General features: G+C 39.3%; 1 protein-coding gene across 19 annotated transcripts in view; it reads left to right on the top strand.

Annotated features, from left to right (window-relative positions):
* Positions 1–17915, top strand: part of CELF1 (CUGBP Elav-like family member 1) — an 80429-nt gene that overhangs the window by 37670 nt on the left and 24844 nt on the right. For 6 of the 19 annotated variants that reach the window (XM_082475955.1, XM_082475958.1, XM_082475956.1 and 3 more), the window contains 6 exons: positions 3673–3824; positions 12279–12466; positions 13966–14066; positions 14418–14466; positions 16951–17085; positions 17618–17697. In XM_082475955.1, coding sequence (XP_082332081.1) covers positions 3754–3824; positions 12279–12466; positions 13966–14066; positions 14418–14466; positions 16951–17085; positions 17618–17697 — 624 coding nt within the window. In that variant the 5' untranslated portion in view covers positions 3673–3753. Of the gene's footprint in view, positions 1–2342; positions 2415–3672; positions 3825–12278; positions 12467–13965; positions 14067–14417; positions 14467–16950; positions 17086–17617; positions 17698–17915 lie in introns of all 19 variants that reach the window. The other 13 variants (XM_082475948.1, XM_082475947.1, XM_082475961.1 and 10 more) reach the window with 6 other exon arrangements.

Raw genomic sequence — 17915 nt, 5'->3', positions numbered from 1 at the left:
CCCCCCTTTCAGGAATTTTTTCATTGTATAGATTCTCATGGAAACTCAACAAAGGTTTTTTGTTTTGTTTTAAATTATATTTAACTGTCACATTTTTGCAAAAAGTCTCCCACAAAGTGAGATGTCACAGAAATAATTAGCAATTTAGGTCAGTATATTTTTGCATATGCAAGGTACTAGCTTGGGAGTTTTAGGAGACCCACTAATTACATTAGAAGTACTAAATTTTGGAAATGAAATTCAAGTCCATAAAGGTTTTAGGCTAAATTTTAAGTTATTCTGGTTGGTTATTTTCAAGTGGTATCAATTGGTTGCTTCTTTTCTACATCCCTTATGTACCATTTAACTGCCAGAAGCTCTGGGGGGTGGGGGGGGGAAAGCCAGTCTACTTAACTGTCTTAGGTTATGACTTTTCCCTAGGTTTTTGTACTTTTCCTTAAATAGACTAATGATGGGGATTTTTAATGACATAGGCTCTCTTTTATAATTTAGTAGTAGGCTCTAATTTCCTCTATGCTCATATAACCATACTGCACATTTTTGCCCTTTAAAACACATTTAGATTATTGAGATGGAAGTATAAAATCCCTTCACCTGTCACTGATTTCCCTGGTTACATCAGTCAAGATAGACAGCCTGTCGTTTGCACCTACCACCTGGGCTTTTTTGCTCAACTATGCTTTACTTTGCTCTTTCACTCTTTTAACAAAACAAATGCTGTGATTTCTAGCATTTCTCTCTTCTAATCCAGTTTTTTTTTTTTCTCTAATCCAGTTTTTAAACTGTTTATTCCCTTTTGATATTCTTTTTTTTTTTTTGGAATTTTTGAATTTTATTTTATTTTTTATACAGCAGATTCTTATTAGTTATCTATTTTATACATATTAGCGTATATATGTATACACTATGTAGATGTATGTGTATACTCAGTCTCCCAATTCATCCCACCCCTTCTGATATTCTAAATGCAGGGTGTGCTATTCTTTGGAGGGTTTCCCTTATCCTCTGATCATTTTTAATGATTTGGGTTATTAATGTTACAGCAGGCTGATAGCGCCTACCCTCACACAATTAGACTTTAAATTGTTGCCCTTAGAAAAAAGTAGAGAATATTCAAGGCAAAGAAAACTGAGACAGCCAACCAGGGACAGAAGAGAAAACCATGAGTGTAAATTCACAGACATGTAAAAAGAGACTGAGGGAAAGTTAAGGCCTTCTTTTGCAGTGGACCCCGGGTTATAAGCCTGGAATGTGTTTCTGAGCAAGAAATTTTAAAAAACAACTACTTATGGACAGTTTTCTGTGAATAACTTTTAATTCTACTTTTTAATTTCCCCCTAACAGCTGCATTTTTGTATTTCTATAATTGTTTTTTTATCATCACTTAACTTTGTAACCCTTTTCTAAAATTGAGTGACTTGTGATTAATTTCTGTTTTTTCTCTTCACACAAGCATGTTGAATTTAATTATACTGAGATAATTCTTGTGACCTGCCTGAAGAGAATCACCCTCCCTCATGTAATAACATTTCCATCTTGTAGGTTTTAAAAACAGTGCAGCCTTATAAATCGTAAATGAATTTTAAAACATTACAACCTTTGGCTTGGTAAAGATTACTGTAAGGAGTGCACATCTTTCATACACTGAGCAGTACTCTTTTGTTATAGATGTGATTCTGATTAAAATAGAGATGTAATTAGTAGTCATGTGTTTTTAGTGAGTAATAAAAGCATAACAACCAGTGGCCTTCCTGAAAACTTGATTCCTTTTTAAAGGAATCCTTGAACTAAAAAATCTAATTTGGTTGTTAACTGGCCTCACAAAGTTGCTCCTTAGTCTAGTTAGTTTTCTATAGGAAGAGGCTTGTGATCGACTCCAGTGTACTTAGAAACAAGGACCAGCCTAACCAGTAACTCAGCCAGCCCCAGCCTGGGTTAACATCTTCTTTTTGTCTGGCAGTCAGGGCTTGGTGAACTGTGTGTGCTGTGTGCCAGCTGCACAGTCTCCTCTCACTTGCAGCCTGTGTCTGCTTCCTCTTTTAATAGGGTGGAAGAGAGCTCCTGTCACTTCTGTCTCTAAAGTAGTAGATCAGATGGGCAGGGGCTCTGAAAAAAACAGAAAAGCAGTTATCTGCTATTTTAGTTCTAAATGTTGGGTGGTTATGTCTGGATATTGGACAGAAGACACAGTTTCTACCTTCCTCAGTCAGATGCAGACAGGTGTCAGCCATCGTTACACAGACTAGAACATTTAGGCCTGTGCCATGACATTACTGCCTTTCATTATTTTTTATTAAAGTCATTCTCTATGTTTAGGAGTTCATCTGTTTACCTCTTTACAGGCTGAACATAACTTCTTTTTTTCAAAGTTCCCTGTATTGTGAACTGAGCTTGAGTGAAGTGAAGTCTTTGAGGTAAGGCAACCCTAATGATAAAAATGGAAAGAAGGCCTGTGAAATTTGGGAGCCTTCAGAGATACAGTTTTAGAGTCACTGCCTAAATATTGAAATGCCACCATTTGTTGTTTGGAGGGATGTGGAGCTAAATTGAGAATGGGAGTACCACATCTGCCTTGACTGCTAAATATATCCATCTCTGCTGCTCACCCATAATAGAATTTTTATGTGCACATTCATTAATCTTGGTTTTAGGAACAGTTTAAAAGAGGGCAACCACTGAAGAGACTTAGGCTACATTCCTGTTTCCTTCCTTTAAGTGTTTGAGTATTTGTCCCTGGTAGGCCCCAGTTCTTTTTCATTATTATCACTGTGGTGGCTTTTATTTAGTTTTCTTTTGTTTTTTGTTTCTCTAGAAAGGTCAAACTACTGAAAAAACAGTGTTCCTTAGTACTTTATCAAGAGGCAGAATATACTATTCCATTTTTATTTTTCACTTTTTAAATTTTCTGGCAAATTAAGATTCAGAATTAGTAAAGAAGTTTTGCCCTGTGCTATCTAAATGAATGTCAGTGAAACAGCAATTTTTAAAGTTTTCACTGTGATGAGGAACCATTAGGTAGCATATTTTGCTCTCAAGACCATCAAGAAAGCAAGGTTGGTCCAGTGCAGGTAGTAGTACAAGAGCAGTATGTTTCTGGTGGCCAGTTCTTCAGCCAGCTTGCCTCTGGCCTGCTTCTGATGGATGGTCTGAACCATTAAATGACTCTTCTGAGGTTAGTTTGGAACCCAAATAGTGCGTTCGTTGCTGTCTTTGGCACGTGGAAAATAAGTTCAAACCAAGGCTAACAACCCAGTTCTTTCTAAAAACATTTTCAGACCACATGAAGTGAACTTTTTTTTTCCCCCTTTTCTTTTGCTTCAGGTAGTTTCAGGCTTTGGGGGTCCTCAAAAACTGATTCTCAGGGAGGAGTTTGGAAGATGTGAAACAAGCTTGTGTTTCTTCTGCTCTGTTAGCCACTGCTATCTTCATGGATCTGACACTCTATTTATCTGACAGTGCACTTAGTACTGCTTCGCCAGGGAAAATCACACAAAACAAGCCTGGCGCATCAGCACTTTCATTGTGTGCTGGGCTGAGCCTCCCTTCACATGGTCACATCCCCCTTTTAATCCAATACTCCCTTCCCCTTCCCCAGTCCTGCCTGTTTCTGTGGCACTTATTGCTGGTTTCCCTGAGCTCCTGTTTCCACTTTGTGTTTTTTGTGGGGCCCAGGAAGCTAAAGCTGTGTGTATTTGTGGATCAGACAAGTGCAGCAAGTTAATAACATTGGCTTCTGAAGGGGAGAGTGAGGTGATGGCTGCGTTTAAGTTGGATTTCCTTCCAGAAATGATGGTGGATCATTGCTCTTTGAATTCCAGTCCCGTGTAAGTATTTTTGTTGTCTCATTTTTATCATAAGTAGAGGAACTGGGCTGTTTTCTTTGTTATTTGATAAAACTGGTCCCTTTCCTTAAAAGAGGGAAGAAAAAATTGGGTGAGGAAGCCAAAGTCCACACTATTGTTATTTTCTATTGTAGTCTGATTCTCTCTCATTATTGCTGATTTCCTCTAGCTATAAAAGTTTTGTACATAAGGATGCATTTGATATATGACCAGCAACATCAGCTCAAGTGTGCTGGCTCCAGTCCCTTTAAGCTGTAGTTTTCCCATCTGATAGATTCCAAGGTATTTTTTTAAACCATAGTTTTATTACTTTGGGTTGGGTATACAACTTCAGATAATGTTTTGGGAAGCTATTTATTTGTATGTTTGTTTATTTTTAATGATCAAATTCTTAGACTCCTATCACAGAGGACTGGTAGCTAGGGTGTATTTAGTAGTATATACAGGACGCTGTATTGACATGTAAACTAGTCCTGAACCTTGATTTCCACACCCCCCAATCTAGTTGAAAATGCAACACAATACATGATTCTGGGGACATCATATGTGCCCCCCCAAAGGGGGGCAAACTGAATTAATCTTGATTGGGAATTTGCCTTAATAAATTTTGAATGTGGAAATGAGAAACCTAATCAGTTTGCAGTACTAGGGTTCAAGAAGTGACACTGCCATTGTATGCAGCTAAAACGCCAACCTGGCTCTGAGTTATACCTATAGGGGGCCTGAATTCTGGGCTTTGTAGAAAAGAACACACTTCTAACTCTTGATTTCAGTTTCTTTAACCAGGCTTCATGGTACCTTGGAACCTAAGTAAAAGAGCCTTAGGTTATTCAAAGCCAAGAATATTAAATGGTAGACTACTCCGTAGATAACAGTAGTGCAAGTCTTTGAGATTAGGCCTTCATGTGCAAATCAGTCTGCCCTGGGATTAGGTGTAACAGGTGTTGTAATAGCAGATTCTCAACAGTTCTTTGTGGAATAGTTTGTTGGGGGGGGGGGCTCAAAGTTATGTGGCTTGCTGATTTGGGATGGATCCTATGCCTTCTCTATAGTCTCCAAAATAATGGTAATTTAGATGTGTTTTTATGAGAGTTCTCTTTACTGCTAAAATAAAACTTTATCAGTAGATTACAGGTGAAATCACAATGAATCCATCATAAAGACTTAATACATAATAAAAATAGTCCCATGTACCAGATATATGGTCCCTAGAAATAGGACTTTGTGGCTCAAATTATCTTTCACTGTAACACTTTCTGTCTATGCGTTGCAACTGCCTAGTGTTCAATCCTTAGATACAGCATTTTTCCTCAGCCTGTTTCTCATCTTTTACAAGGTCGACCTAATTCAGTATCCCATGAAATCTGGATCATGGACCACTGTGTGAAAGTCACCTGGAGTATAAAAACGCAGGTTCTGGATCCATGCCCAGATATTCTCATGCTAGAATGGGCCCAAGAATCTATTTTAACAATGTCCCATGTGGTTTTTGTGTACACTTAAGTTAGAGAACTAATGGACTGAATACAGTGCTCATTCTGAGTACAGGTAATCAGGGAGTACACTGTTACATTATTTTTTCCCAAGAGCTTTTGCATTTGTTTTAGCCATCCAGCTTCACAGAAGCTTTGTGAGGTTAATTGGGCATAAACTATTGCCCCTGTTTTACAGATGAGAAACCCAGTTGAGAGAGGCTATACCTGACTTGACTGAGGACAGTTGGTATCAACCTTGGGCCTAAGGTGCAAGTTTAATGACAGCCTCTGTATGTTTGCCCCTAGACCTGGCTGCCTCAGGTGTCGTTAAGCAGTTAACCATCAACGCTTCTCATTATTGCAAGTCCTCTGGCCCACCCCCATGGGCACCACACACCCAAACCCCACAGAGTTGGGAAGAAGAAAGTTCTACAGAATGGTGTGTGCTTGCCACCTCTTTCTTGGATTCTCAGCGCTTCTTTTCACTCATACTACTTTAGCAGTAGGCTTGATAATCATTAGTTTTCTCTCTGATGTGATATTGCCTGGGAATATGATCTAGCAATGTATCTATTCCAAAATTTCTTTACAACAGAGAAAAATTGCTGGAGGAGCTGTGGAAGGGCTGGGGGGACCTGATCCCTAGTTCCCTTTCTTATTTATAATAATAGATATTACAGATACTTATTATTTGTAATAAATAATACTCTTCAGCTTCCACTGGTTCCTTTTACTTTGCTTGCACACTAGGTCATAGGTGTTCTCTAGGGATTGTATCTCAGACCTTTTCCTCTTAGCTTTCCCATTGCTTAAGGGGGCACTAATGTGCTTCTCTGATTCTCAGATCTTTATCTATCCCCCAGATGTCCCTCGAGTTCTATGACTTTGTTCTAAATACCGCCCATTGGATACCTCCATCTGGAGATCTCCCCATGTAAAAACAATTCCCCAAACTGTCTGTACTAGAATCCAAGAGTGATCAATAATTTCTTTTCCTCATCTCCTTTATCGATTATCTCCAAGTGGTAGTGAGTCCTGCCGCCCAAATTTCTCAACATTGCGGGAATGGTTCCTAATCTTAGGATCTGGTTTGTGCAAGAGCCTCCTGATCTGCATATTTCCCCACTTTATTCATCCTCTAGATTATTGCCAGATGTCTTTTAAAAGACAAATCTAATCACCCCTTGTTTAAAAATCTTGGAATAAAGTTCAGCCCTATCAGTATAACATGGAAAGCCATTTCCTGGGTCTCTCCAACCTCTTTATTCTCATCAATTTTCTCTTTCTAATTTTTAAAAAATATTTTTATACTCCCCCCCCCCAACTTTCTCAAGTCCTTTTCGTACCTTTCTAATGTTATCTCACTCTTCTCTCCCTTCTGAGTCCTTACCATTTCCTCATCACCCCTTAGACTTTCATACCTCCATGCTACATAGCACTTTTTCCAGCTGCTTACTCCATTCAGCTTAAATCCCTGTGCACACACACCCCCTGCCCCAAATAAGTTAAACCATATTAGCCACTTTTTTCACAGAACTTTTATAAATCTGTTAAAACATTTGTAGCATATTGTAGTTGTGTCCTTCCACTTGTTCAGTGCCATTGTCTACAGGGCCGGTATTGCTCAGTCCGCTTTTATAGCCCCCTATAGTGTGTAGTATCTGATACACAGCAGGAGCTTGGGAAGTACAGTTGAATGAATGATAAACCCTGTGAGGTTTTTTCCTTAATAATTAGAGATGATTACTGAGATAAGGTCTTCAGACGTTATCTCTCTTCTCAGGGAAGAAGGCTGAAAACCTTCACAAGCAGATTGTTACTGTTCTGTCGTTGAATGGTGACTTAAAAATCTTTATTGGTAGCTTTTTCTAGTGCCTAACACCTCAACTAACAGGAAGATCTCCCTTTATTCAAATTAAAATTCCTTCCTTCCTTCCAGCATAGATGCATCTAGTCTTGTTCCCCTAGAGAACATCTAGTGAGTAACTTAGGCCAGTGTTTCTGGGTCCTTTTCATTCTGATGTTCTTCTGTGTCAGTTTTTCCACAGCACATTGTGAGCCAGAGGACCTGGTAGGGGTGGGTGGTGGCTGGAGATTGGGATGCGACAAGTATTTATGCCTGCTGGGGAGGTGGAGGGGTTGGTAAGTATTTGAAATTTTTCTGTTTGTATAATGAGCAAATGGAGGTCAACAAGTAATGAGAAGGGGAGAGTGAAAAAACTGAGTTATTAAAGGTTTTGGAAATGATTTTTAAACAGATGTGAAGGTAGTATTTGCCAACCCGTCTGACTGCAAGGAACAGATACCACTCAAGCTAGCATATATGAAAGGGTTTTCTTGTAAGGACACAAGTGGACTGGACTATAATATAATCAGGAACTCTACAGCTGAAAGACCCAGAAACTCCATCTTTTTGACCCAGGGCACATGTTCTGCTCTGTCTGCATGTGCTGCTGCTTCTATTCTTCATCTACCAGATAATTTTGGTTGCAGCATGGCTTGGCTTTGCCATTGCCCTTCCAGGCTGTCTTGACACCCCCCCAGAGCATTTTCATCCCACAAAAGAAACCCTGTACCCATGAGTAATCATTCCCTCCCTTTCTCCCTACCCCTAATCCCCATTCCTAGGCAACCACTAACCTACTTTCTGTGTCTATAGATTTGCCTGTTCACTTCACATAAATAGAATCACACAATATGTAGCCTTTTGTGATTGGCTTCTTTCACTTAGCATAATGTTTTCAAGCTTCATCTATATTGTAGCATGACTCCTATTATCTCTTGCCACTGCCCTTTCATCTTATCAGCTTAACTCGTGCTGTCCCAAATTGCAGCTTTTCCTCTTCCAACTTCACCACTGACTGCCTGTTTCTGTTAACCCGTTCTAGATTCTGTAGAGCAGTCCTGTGCAATAGAACTTTCTGTGATGTTAAAAATGTTCTTCTGGGAATTCCCTGCTGGTCCAGTGGTTAGGACTCTGGGCTTTCACTGCAGAGGGCCTGGGTTCAGTCTCTGGTCGGGGAACTTAAGATCCCCACAAGCCATGCGGCTAGAAAAAACAAACAAACAAACTTGTGTCTCTGCTGTCCTATGCAGTAGACACTGGTCATATGTGGCTAGTGCAATCGAGAAACTGGATTTTTAAAATTAAATTTAAATAGTCACCTGTGGCTAGTGGCTATTGTGTTGCTCAGTGCAGCTATAGAGGATCTTGATTAGTAGCCAGGCCTATCTTTCTGTTTTAAGCACAGGCCACAGTCTTAGTTTTCCAGCCAGCCAGTGAATCAGCTTGTTGGGTTAAGATCCACCTCCTGGTCTAGTCATCTGGGGCCAAGGAATGGGAAAGAAGTGGGATAGACCATTAACTCTGCCCTCTGAGCTGGGCCTGGTGCTGGGAAGTTTTGATAGGAGAAAGAGAAGAGAGGGTTTAAGAGTTTTGAATGGAAGTGTGCTTTGAAAATAAAGCTCTTTGTTTTCCCTCCCCTGTCTCTTCCAAACTGGTTGTTTCATTTTCCTATGGCATGTTCCATTGAGAATCAGGTAGACAAGGCAGCCTCTGGTCCTGATCTCTCATAGTTTCTCATTCTTAATGATTCGCCAGTTGCTGGGTCAGAAACATAAAAAGAAGTGGGTTGGTGTCATGCCTCTCCCCTAAAATACTTGCTGCCTTCTCATCTCCCTTCATCCCTCATTGCTGCAGGCCATGCTTTTCCTCTCTTCCATCCTACTCCCAGGTTAATACTTCACTGAAGTACTGTCAGTACTTCCACAGACGATAAGAATTTCCACAGATTTGTCCCTTAGGAATGACAGGGACAGCATAGATACTTCTCCAGGGGCTGCTGAATTCATTGGTTCTTGAGTGAACATAATAAATATATATAATTTATGATCAGTGACTCTGAGGAGCTCTCATCAATGGGGAGGTAAGGCACAGATTTGAGAATGTATTCAGTGATATGTAGACTGAATGCCATACCCAGATGTTGTGGGATCCTTGGCATATCACACTGGGAGTCTTGTCCCCAGGTGACTCTTTTATGCAGTGGTTACTTTTAAGGACAACATGCATACTGGGAGTATGTGTGGAAGGTTCAGAATGGAAGAGCATTGTTGCTCATCTCTTCAGACACAATAACAAGTTTATGAGAAAGTTTGTGACTGCTGATTACAGATACATAGGTACACATGTGGTTGCTTTTCTCTTTTTTATCTCTAGCTGATATTGGCACTAACTGTGTCTTCATGTGCTCCAAAGAAATACCTCATGTTTTCCTTTATTCACTGATATATACCACATCTAACACAGTGCTTGGCCTGTATAAATAAGAGCTCAGTATTAATTGGAGGAAGAAATAAGTCAGTGCATAACTCCAGTTGCATGATGTCCACTGCATCTTGAGCCTGGCCTGATCATTTGCTGTGCTCTAGAAGTGCTTCTTAAACTGGTGAAGGACCATGTCCTGTCCCTCCCGCCACCCAGCTTGTTAAATACAATACGATAATTTCATAGAAAAACAAAATAATGAGGTGTAAGCTTGCATTTTGCATATCTTTTTAATATTCCATAGAACATACATAAAATTATGCAGTGTGATTGCTGTAAAAGTTTCTAATGGTTAAGTTTGAAGATTGCCCCTGGTCCTTGGGGGATTCTTCTGGCTCTTGAATTGGTACACACGGCGGGAAGGGGTGATTCATGCAGTAGGTGGACGTGAAGAAATGGAGAGGGATTTGGAGAGTAAAGAGAGAAAGGAAAGGCACTTGTCTGGAATGCTGAGTCTCCACTGAACTTTTGGGTAAATCACAATTCACATATACTGACTGTGTTTATGCTTTTGCACTAAACAGTGATATATGTAGTTTAGAAACGGCACACGAATACAGAAGGAAGGGACAAATTGAGCGCGGTTGCCTCCAATGTAATACAAACTAATAAACTCCTGCCTCTTTTCAGAAATAACTGTCTGCTTCCTTTATAGTCAAAACATTCTATGCACCATTTATTTGGGTTCTGTGTTAACCCTCCCTAGAATAGAAAGGTGATTAAACTTAGTGACGTTTTAATAAAATACTAAAACTGGTAATTAAAGTTGTTGGGAATGGGTTGTAGGGAGTGACACCCATTTTTTCACTAGTCATAGGACTTTTTAAAAAAATTCATGGTAGATTGATTTCTGTTAGAATGTTGGGATTAGGCTTCTAGAAGCAGCTGTATTATATTTGTGCAACAACTTACCATACATGGTTTTAAATTAATAAAGGAAAACTAATAAAACAATGTATTCCAAAATACTTAAAAAGGAAAAAAGAGTAGGTTCATCTTGTGACAGTCAAACAGTCATAGGAGATAATATCTGCTCTTTAATTTGTGAGCCCTCTTTGTGCACAGCATGCATTTTTATAAAGGTTAGTTGCTTAAATGGGGGAATTGTTGAGAACAAGAAGTTCTTCCCATCCCACATCTGAGTAATTACTTTGAATCAGGCACCATACCAGGTGTGGCTATAAGAATGAATAGGAAATAAAACAGTTTCTGCCTTCAAGGAGCTCTCAGTCTTGTTGGGAGAGGTAGACAGAGCCAGATTATGCTAAAATGTGTTAAATACTACAGTGAAATTGGAAATTTAGTACTATTTGAGTCCTGATGAAATTGACTAGTTAACCTGAAAGAGTATGGGGAACCTTCACAGACGTAGCAGCAAGGGTTGATCTGTATGACATTTGTCTTAAAGCTTTAGATGTTTAGTTAGTGCTAGATTCAGCACAGGTGACATGAGAATAGCCCTGTATTCAGTTACAAGAGATGTAGGAATTTAACAGAGGTTGAACTACTGGATTCAGCATTCTCAAGGATTTTCAAATACTATTCAAACGATAGCAGTGGTGAAAAAACTGTTGTTTTTCCTTTAAAGAAAAGTGGCATTTTATTTGGGATTGAATATTAGAACATGGCACATTTGAACATGATGATGTGATGTCTGGATTTAGCAAACACTAACAAAAGTTAAACATGCTAACTATTTGGAATTTAAGTTGTTATTGGTTTGGATACATGCTAAGAATAAGATCATTCTTATGAAAGGTGGTAGGAGAAGGACTTTGATTCATTCTGAGTGGAAACATTTACAGTGCAGGAGTTCCCCATGGTTCTTGGCAGTGGCAGGGGTAGGAATGAAGTTATTTAAGTAGGAGTGTTACAGGTTTGATGTGATGGGATTGGAGGAATTTGTGGACATTATAATGGTTACAGTTGGTAAGGGAATTAACTGGTACAATCTTGGAGAAATAGCAGTAAATTGGATAACTTAGACACAAAAAACCCTAGAATGATGACATCATTGTTTTTGTTTATATGACAGTCATTTGTGAAAGTTTAAGAGGCAAAGCTTTGTTTTGATTTGGGGGCTCACTCAAGAGCATCAGGATTATGCATGAGACAGCAACATCCAAAGGCTAACATTCTAGTCAGTTCTTAGCTTAGGCCTTGGAAATCATGTGCTCCTGCTCTAATATCTACTGAAAGAAACTTTTCACCCATCATCGTGTAGATTGAGAATCCTGAATCTTATCCATAAGCAGTAGTCCTTTGTGATTTTATGGACATTTTAAAAAGTTTTATTAGCTACACTTTAAAATGATTAAAACTTGCTTTAGGAACTTTACCTCTTAAGTTCTTCTGAGACTTCTCTAGCTAGACAAGGAATGACTGACACTCAATTCCTTAGTTAAAGCCCAGGGTGTCCTAATCAGAATGGTGACTTTAGTTTGGGAATCTAATGGAAGGGGTGGCGTAGTGAGGGAGGACCAGGGAACTTTGGTAAATTGAATGGAAGTAGTGAAAGGAAGTAGAATTTTTTTCCCCTACTTTATCAGGAAGTAGTTGAGACCTTTAAAGAAAAGAAGATTCTCTAGGAAGCAACATGAATACATAATAGAAGTTTTATTTTATTTTACGCAGCTCAAAGAAAATGAACGGCACCCTGGACCACCCAGACCAACCGGATCTTGATGCTATCAAGATGTTTGTGGGCCAGGTTCCAAGGACCTGGTCAGAGAAGGATTTGAGGGAACTGTTTGAACAGTATGGTGCTGTCTACGAAATCAACGTCCTAAGGGATAGGAGCCAAAACCCTCCTCAGAGCAAAGGTAAGGGCTTTGACTTTTATATGTATTTTTAATCATGTGCATGCTCTCTCTCATTGCCAGAATGCTCTTGTGGTCATACAGGGGGGAAAAAAACCCTGTCATTTTGTTGTAGCTATATCTCCGAGTCCAAACACATTTAATGGCTTAAAAGTAAAAACTTAAGGTGACATCATGAGGATAATTTGTAAATTGGATCTTAGGCAGTCCTTTCTGAGATCTGTAAATTCAAGAGACAGAATCATGTGAGTGTCTCATTTGATCTTGGGAGTGGAATGACAAAAATAAAGTTGAAGTAAACCAACCACATAGGTTTTCTTTAGTATTTTGGCTAGAGTAAGTGGAAAGAGAAAGACTGTCCAGGTACCCGTGGGTTTCTGTTAGTGTTACAGAGGCCTTCTGGGATGGCTTAGCAACTAGGAGCAACTTGTTTGTAGGTGACCTGTTGTAGCCTACAAAATGAACAGGAGAAGAAAGGCAAGCTGCTTCCAGAAATACCCAGCAGAGTGGAAGTTTTATAGGCCTGATAGTAGATAAGGTGTTAGCTTTGCCCCATACCACATAGACATACACTTGTTTTCCCAAATGACCCATTTCAGAGTAATTTTCTGTGAAAGCTGTTCTACAGTGCAGATGTACGCAAGCATGATTTTATGTTTGAAACCAGCTTAATGGCAGAGGACCTAGAAGCTGAAGAATTATTTTCTCTTTGTGGCATAGTTAACCAAGAATATAAAGTATTATAGTTCCTGAAAATGATTGTCAATATAATATGCAGTAATTTAAAATCTTAATTGCAGGGTGATTTTGAAAGAAATCTGTACCATATCTTATGGGACTATGGACCCAAGATTTACAAGACATACTTCCCCCCTCCGATCCCCATTAAAGATACAGAGCACAAAATCTCCAGATCTCCTCAGTCAAGTGCTGTGTGCTGTTAGACATGTGATGATATTTGATGAAAACCAAGAGTCCAAAAAAAGATATTGAGGTCCTTGCTCTTAAGTCATTTTATAACTTAATAAATGATAATTATGTTTGAGGCATATGGTAGAAATTGGCTACAGTGTAAGGCTTGTTCTGTGAAAGAACGATTTGTAGACTACAGGCTGCAAGAGTGCAAGGCCTCTGTCTGTCTGGTTTGTAGCTGAGTCTTCTTGCCCAGCACACTACCTGGTGCTCCAAGTAGGGCAGGTTGAATGGCATGGTGACGTGACCTTTGTAAGGAAAGTCATCTTTCCCAAAGAAGTTATAAGAGCAGTTAAAGAAGAATTTTAATAAAACCAGGAGACTACAGTAATGAAGAAAATGATAGAAAATCCTTTTCTTCCCCCCTGCTAGGTTTTCTCCATCTCCCTCCCTCCACCCCCACCCCCCCCAATTTTAATAAACCCAGCCCTCTCTTTTAATTTTCAATATATACCTGGAGGAGGGAGTGCTCTAGGAATTATCTGCTTTCAAAGGACTGGTTTGATTTCCTGAAGTGTTGTTTGTTGCAGGGTGCTGTTTTGTTACATTTTACACCCGAAAAGCTGCATTAGAAGCTCAGAATGCTCTTCACAACATGAAGGTCCTCCCAGGGGTAAGAAAGCTCCTACTAGTAAGTGGAACTGTGGTGGTTTTGACATATGGAACATACTTATACATTTCAGGCACACACTGAAAACCATTTGGGGAAAAGGGTGACTGCCACAGGAATTGATGTAAAGGAGGACATAAAGGGAATGTTTCAAAGAAGATAGGCTGAAAGTAATTCTCTTTCAACCAAGAGAATTTTGACTTGTTGACTCACATTCTATTTTGATATTTTGTGGAGGGGAGATAATGAGGCAGGCAAGAGTTCAGAGACAACTCTTAAGGTCAGTTTTGGTATTTCCTTTAGAGTCTTCATTTATGTTTCTGAATTCCTTTGGTGTATTCAATAGTAATATTCATGTGTTTTGCTTTTTAGATGCATCATCCTATACAGATGAAACCTGCCGACAGTGAGAAGAACAATGGTAAGCAAGTATATAAAGCCCTCCCCTTATAATGTTTCTTCCTGTGTATTTGCTGTTCTCATGGCCTTTGGATTGTATTGTGCACTAATTAATCTTTTGAGATATAATTGACATGGTAGTTTCAGTTGTACAAAATAATGGTTCAATATTTGTATATATTGCGAAACGACACTACAATAAGTCTAGTTAACATCTGTCACCATAAATAGTTACAAAAAAATTTTTTTCTTGTGATGAGAACTTTTAAGATCTACTTTCTTAGCAACTTTTAAACATGCAGTACAGGGCTTCCCTGGTGGCGCAGTGGTTAAGAATCCAATCCACCTGCTAATGCAGGGGACACGGGTTCGAGCCCTGGTCCGGGAAGATCCCACATGCCACAGGGCAGTTAAGCCCGTGTGCCACAACTACTGAGCCTGCGCTCTAGAGCCCGCGAGCCACAACTACTAAAGCCCACGCTCCTGTAGCCCGTGCTCCTCAACAAGAGAAGCCACCACAATGAGAAGCCCGCACACCGCAATGAAGAGTAGCCCCCGCTCGCCACAACTAGAGAAAGCCCGTGCGCAGCAATGAAGACCCAAAACAGCCAAAAATAAATGAATAAATAAGTTTATTTTTTTAAAAAAAATGCAATACAGTATTAACTGTAGTCACCATACTGTACCTTATGTCCCCATGACTTAACTTGTTTTAAAACTGGAAATTTGTGCCTTTTGACCCCCTTTACCCTTTTTGCCTACCTTCTTTCCCTTGCCTCTGACAAGCACCAGTCTTTTCTCTGTATCTTGGAGTTCAGTTGTTTGTCGGTTTGTTTGTTTGTTTAAAAGAGTCCATATTTAAGTGAGAGCAATACAGTATTTATCTTTCTCTGTCTGACTTAATTCACTTAGCATAATGCCTTCAAGGTCCATCCATGTTGTCACATATGGCCAGATTTCATTCTTTTTTTTATGGCTGAATGATATTCATGTGTGTGTAAAATACCACATTTTCTTTATCCATTCATCTATTGATGGATACTTAGGTTGCTTCTATATCTTTGCTGTTGTAAATAATGCTGCAGTAAACATGGGGGTGCATAGGTCTTTTCAAGTAAGTGTTTTCGTGTTCATCAGATAAATATCCAGGAGTGGACTTGCTGGGTCATATGGTAGTACTAACTTTAATGTTTTGAAGAACTTCTATACTGTTTTGCACAGTGGCTGCACCATATAGTCCCACCAGCAGTGCCCAAGGCTTCCCTCTTCTCCACATCCTCACCAACACTTGTTCTTTGTTGTCTTTTTGATAATAACCATTCTAACAGGTGAGATGATATCTCGTGGTTTTGATTTGCATTTCCCTACAATGCAAATGATCAGTGCATTGATTAGTGATATTGAGCATCTTTTATGTCCCTGTTGGTCATCTGTATGTCTTCTTTGGAAAAATGTCTTTTTAGATCCACTGCCCATTTTTTAATCAAGTTGTTTTTCTTTCACTGTTGAGTTCTGCAAGTTCTTTATACATTTTAGATATTAACCCCTTATCAGACACATGATTTGCAAATACTTTCTCCTATTCAGTAGGTTGCCTTTTTATTTTGTTGACGGTTTTTTGTTTGTTTTTTGCTGTGCAGAAGCTTTTTAGTTTGATATGGCCCCACTTGTTTATTTTTTGCTTTTGTTGCCTTTGCTTTTGGTGTCAAATCCAAAAAATCATCGCCAAGACCCATGCGAAGGAGCTTACCAAGCCTTATGGTTTCAGGTCTTAGATTCAGTTAATCCATTAGTTACTTGGAATTAATGCATTTTGAGTTAATTTTTGTGTATGGTGCAAGGTAGTGAATCAGTGCTGTAAATAATCTGTCATCTAAATTGTCCTTTTCTTTAAGATAAGTATGGCAAATAAGTCAGATAGAGTTGACAGGGAAATATTATAAGAACATTTTAGAGTGAACTGGAATGCCTTTGATCAACGCAATTTCTTATGAACTGGAGTGAAATGGGGAACTGAACAAATTAGGAAGGAAAACTTAGTCCTCAAGAGAATAACCAGAAAATGAAAGTGGACAGTTAAATTCACTGAGATGTGTGTTCTGTTTCTCTTGTCATGTCAATTCAGTATGAAACCTCGTCCTTCTTTGGTACAATAGTATTGCTAATGAGAGCAAACTTTGCCAAGTGCTAGGCAAGATGCTGAGTGCTTGGCATTTAATACCTACAGCTACCTTTGAGGTAAACTCAGTTATCTCTATTAATCACATGAGGAAGCAGGTACAGAATGGTTAAGTAACTTTCACAAGATCATGAAGCTACTATATTTCGTCTAAGTGGTTCCAATTATAATTTTAAGATACCATTGATGGTAAGAGTAGGTGCTAAATTATGGGGAAAAAAATGTGTATCTTAAAATCGGTGAAATCTGGTATAAAGGCACAGAGCTCTGTGCTGCACTACCTCTTGTAGTAGTAATGTTCAAGCCTTTTGTTTTTTACTGTCTTAGCAGTGGAAGACAGGAAGCTGTTTATTGGTATGATTTCCAAGAAGTGCACTGAAAATGACATCCGAGTCATGTTCTCTTCATTCGGACAGATCGAAGAATGCCGGATATTGAGGGGACCTGATGGCCTGAGCCGAGGTGGGTACATTTTTAGCCTTTAAAAGTACTCATCTTAAATTTGGACTCTCTTTTTAATTGGATCAGTGGAAACCAGTGATCTCTAGCCAACATGGCACTGTCATGATGGAGAGGGTTGGGTTTGGTGTTGTATATTTAGGTCCCGTCACAACTCCTATCAGTTGATCCCAGTTCCCTCAAGGAGTCTGCATTCTGCAGTTAAGTGTCATGTATTAAAATTCTCTGTTTCAGTCCTTGGAGAGGTTCTCCATGCCAAAACGGAAACACTTCTTTCACAAGAGAAGCTAGAGAATATGATTCCTCCTTTATCCCTCAAGCACTTTTTCCCCTGTGTGCATCCCTGGTTTCTCATTAAAGCACGTATCACTCTGTCATAACATATCTGTATTCTCCACTGGATCATGAACCCCTGAAGGCAGGAACCATGTCTGTATTGCTAGCATGGTACTTGGGCACACAGTAGGTGCTCAGTAAATGTCAGATAAATAATTAAGCAAATGAATGGATGAGTTATTGATTCTTCTCTTACCAGGTTGTGCATTTGTGACTTTCACAACAAGAGCCATGGCACAGACAGCTATCAAGGCAATGCACCAAGCACAGACCATGGAGGTAGGGGCAGATGAATGAAAGGGGGAAGTTCCTTGGTCTGAGAGCGGTAGGACAATTGACAGTCGAAGCCCGGTAGCATGTATAGCATTTGATTGCCCTAAAAGTTAAGAAGGCCAAACGTCTTTAAATTAAAAACTGGTGCTTTCTTTAAAATTAGCATATTGGAACTAAACTGAATTATATCTTGCCACTTGTGTCTATCAGGAAGAGAATCATTT

The sequence above is a fragment of the Balaenoptera physalus genome (genome assembly GCF_965194825.1).
Source record: "Balaenoptera physalus genome assembly, chromosome: 10".
NCBI classification, from domain to species: domain Eukaryota; kingdom Metazoa; phylum Chordata; class Mammalia; order Artiodactyla; family Balaenopteridae; genus Balaenoptera; species Balaenoptera physalus.
The sequence above is the reverse complement of the archived record's forward strand: the minus strand, read 5'-3'. Positions and strand labels throughout refer to the sequence as shown.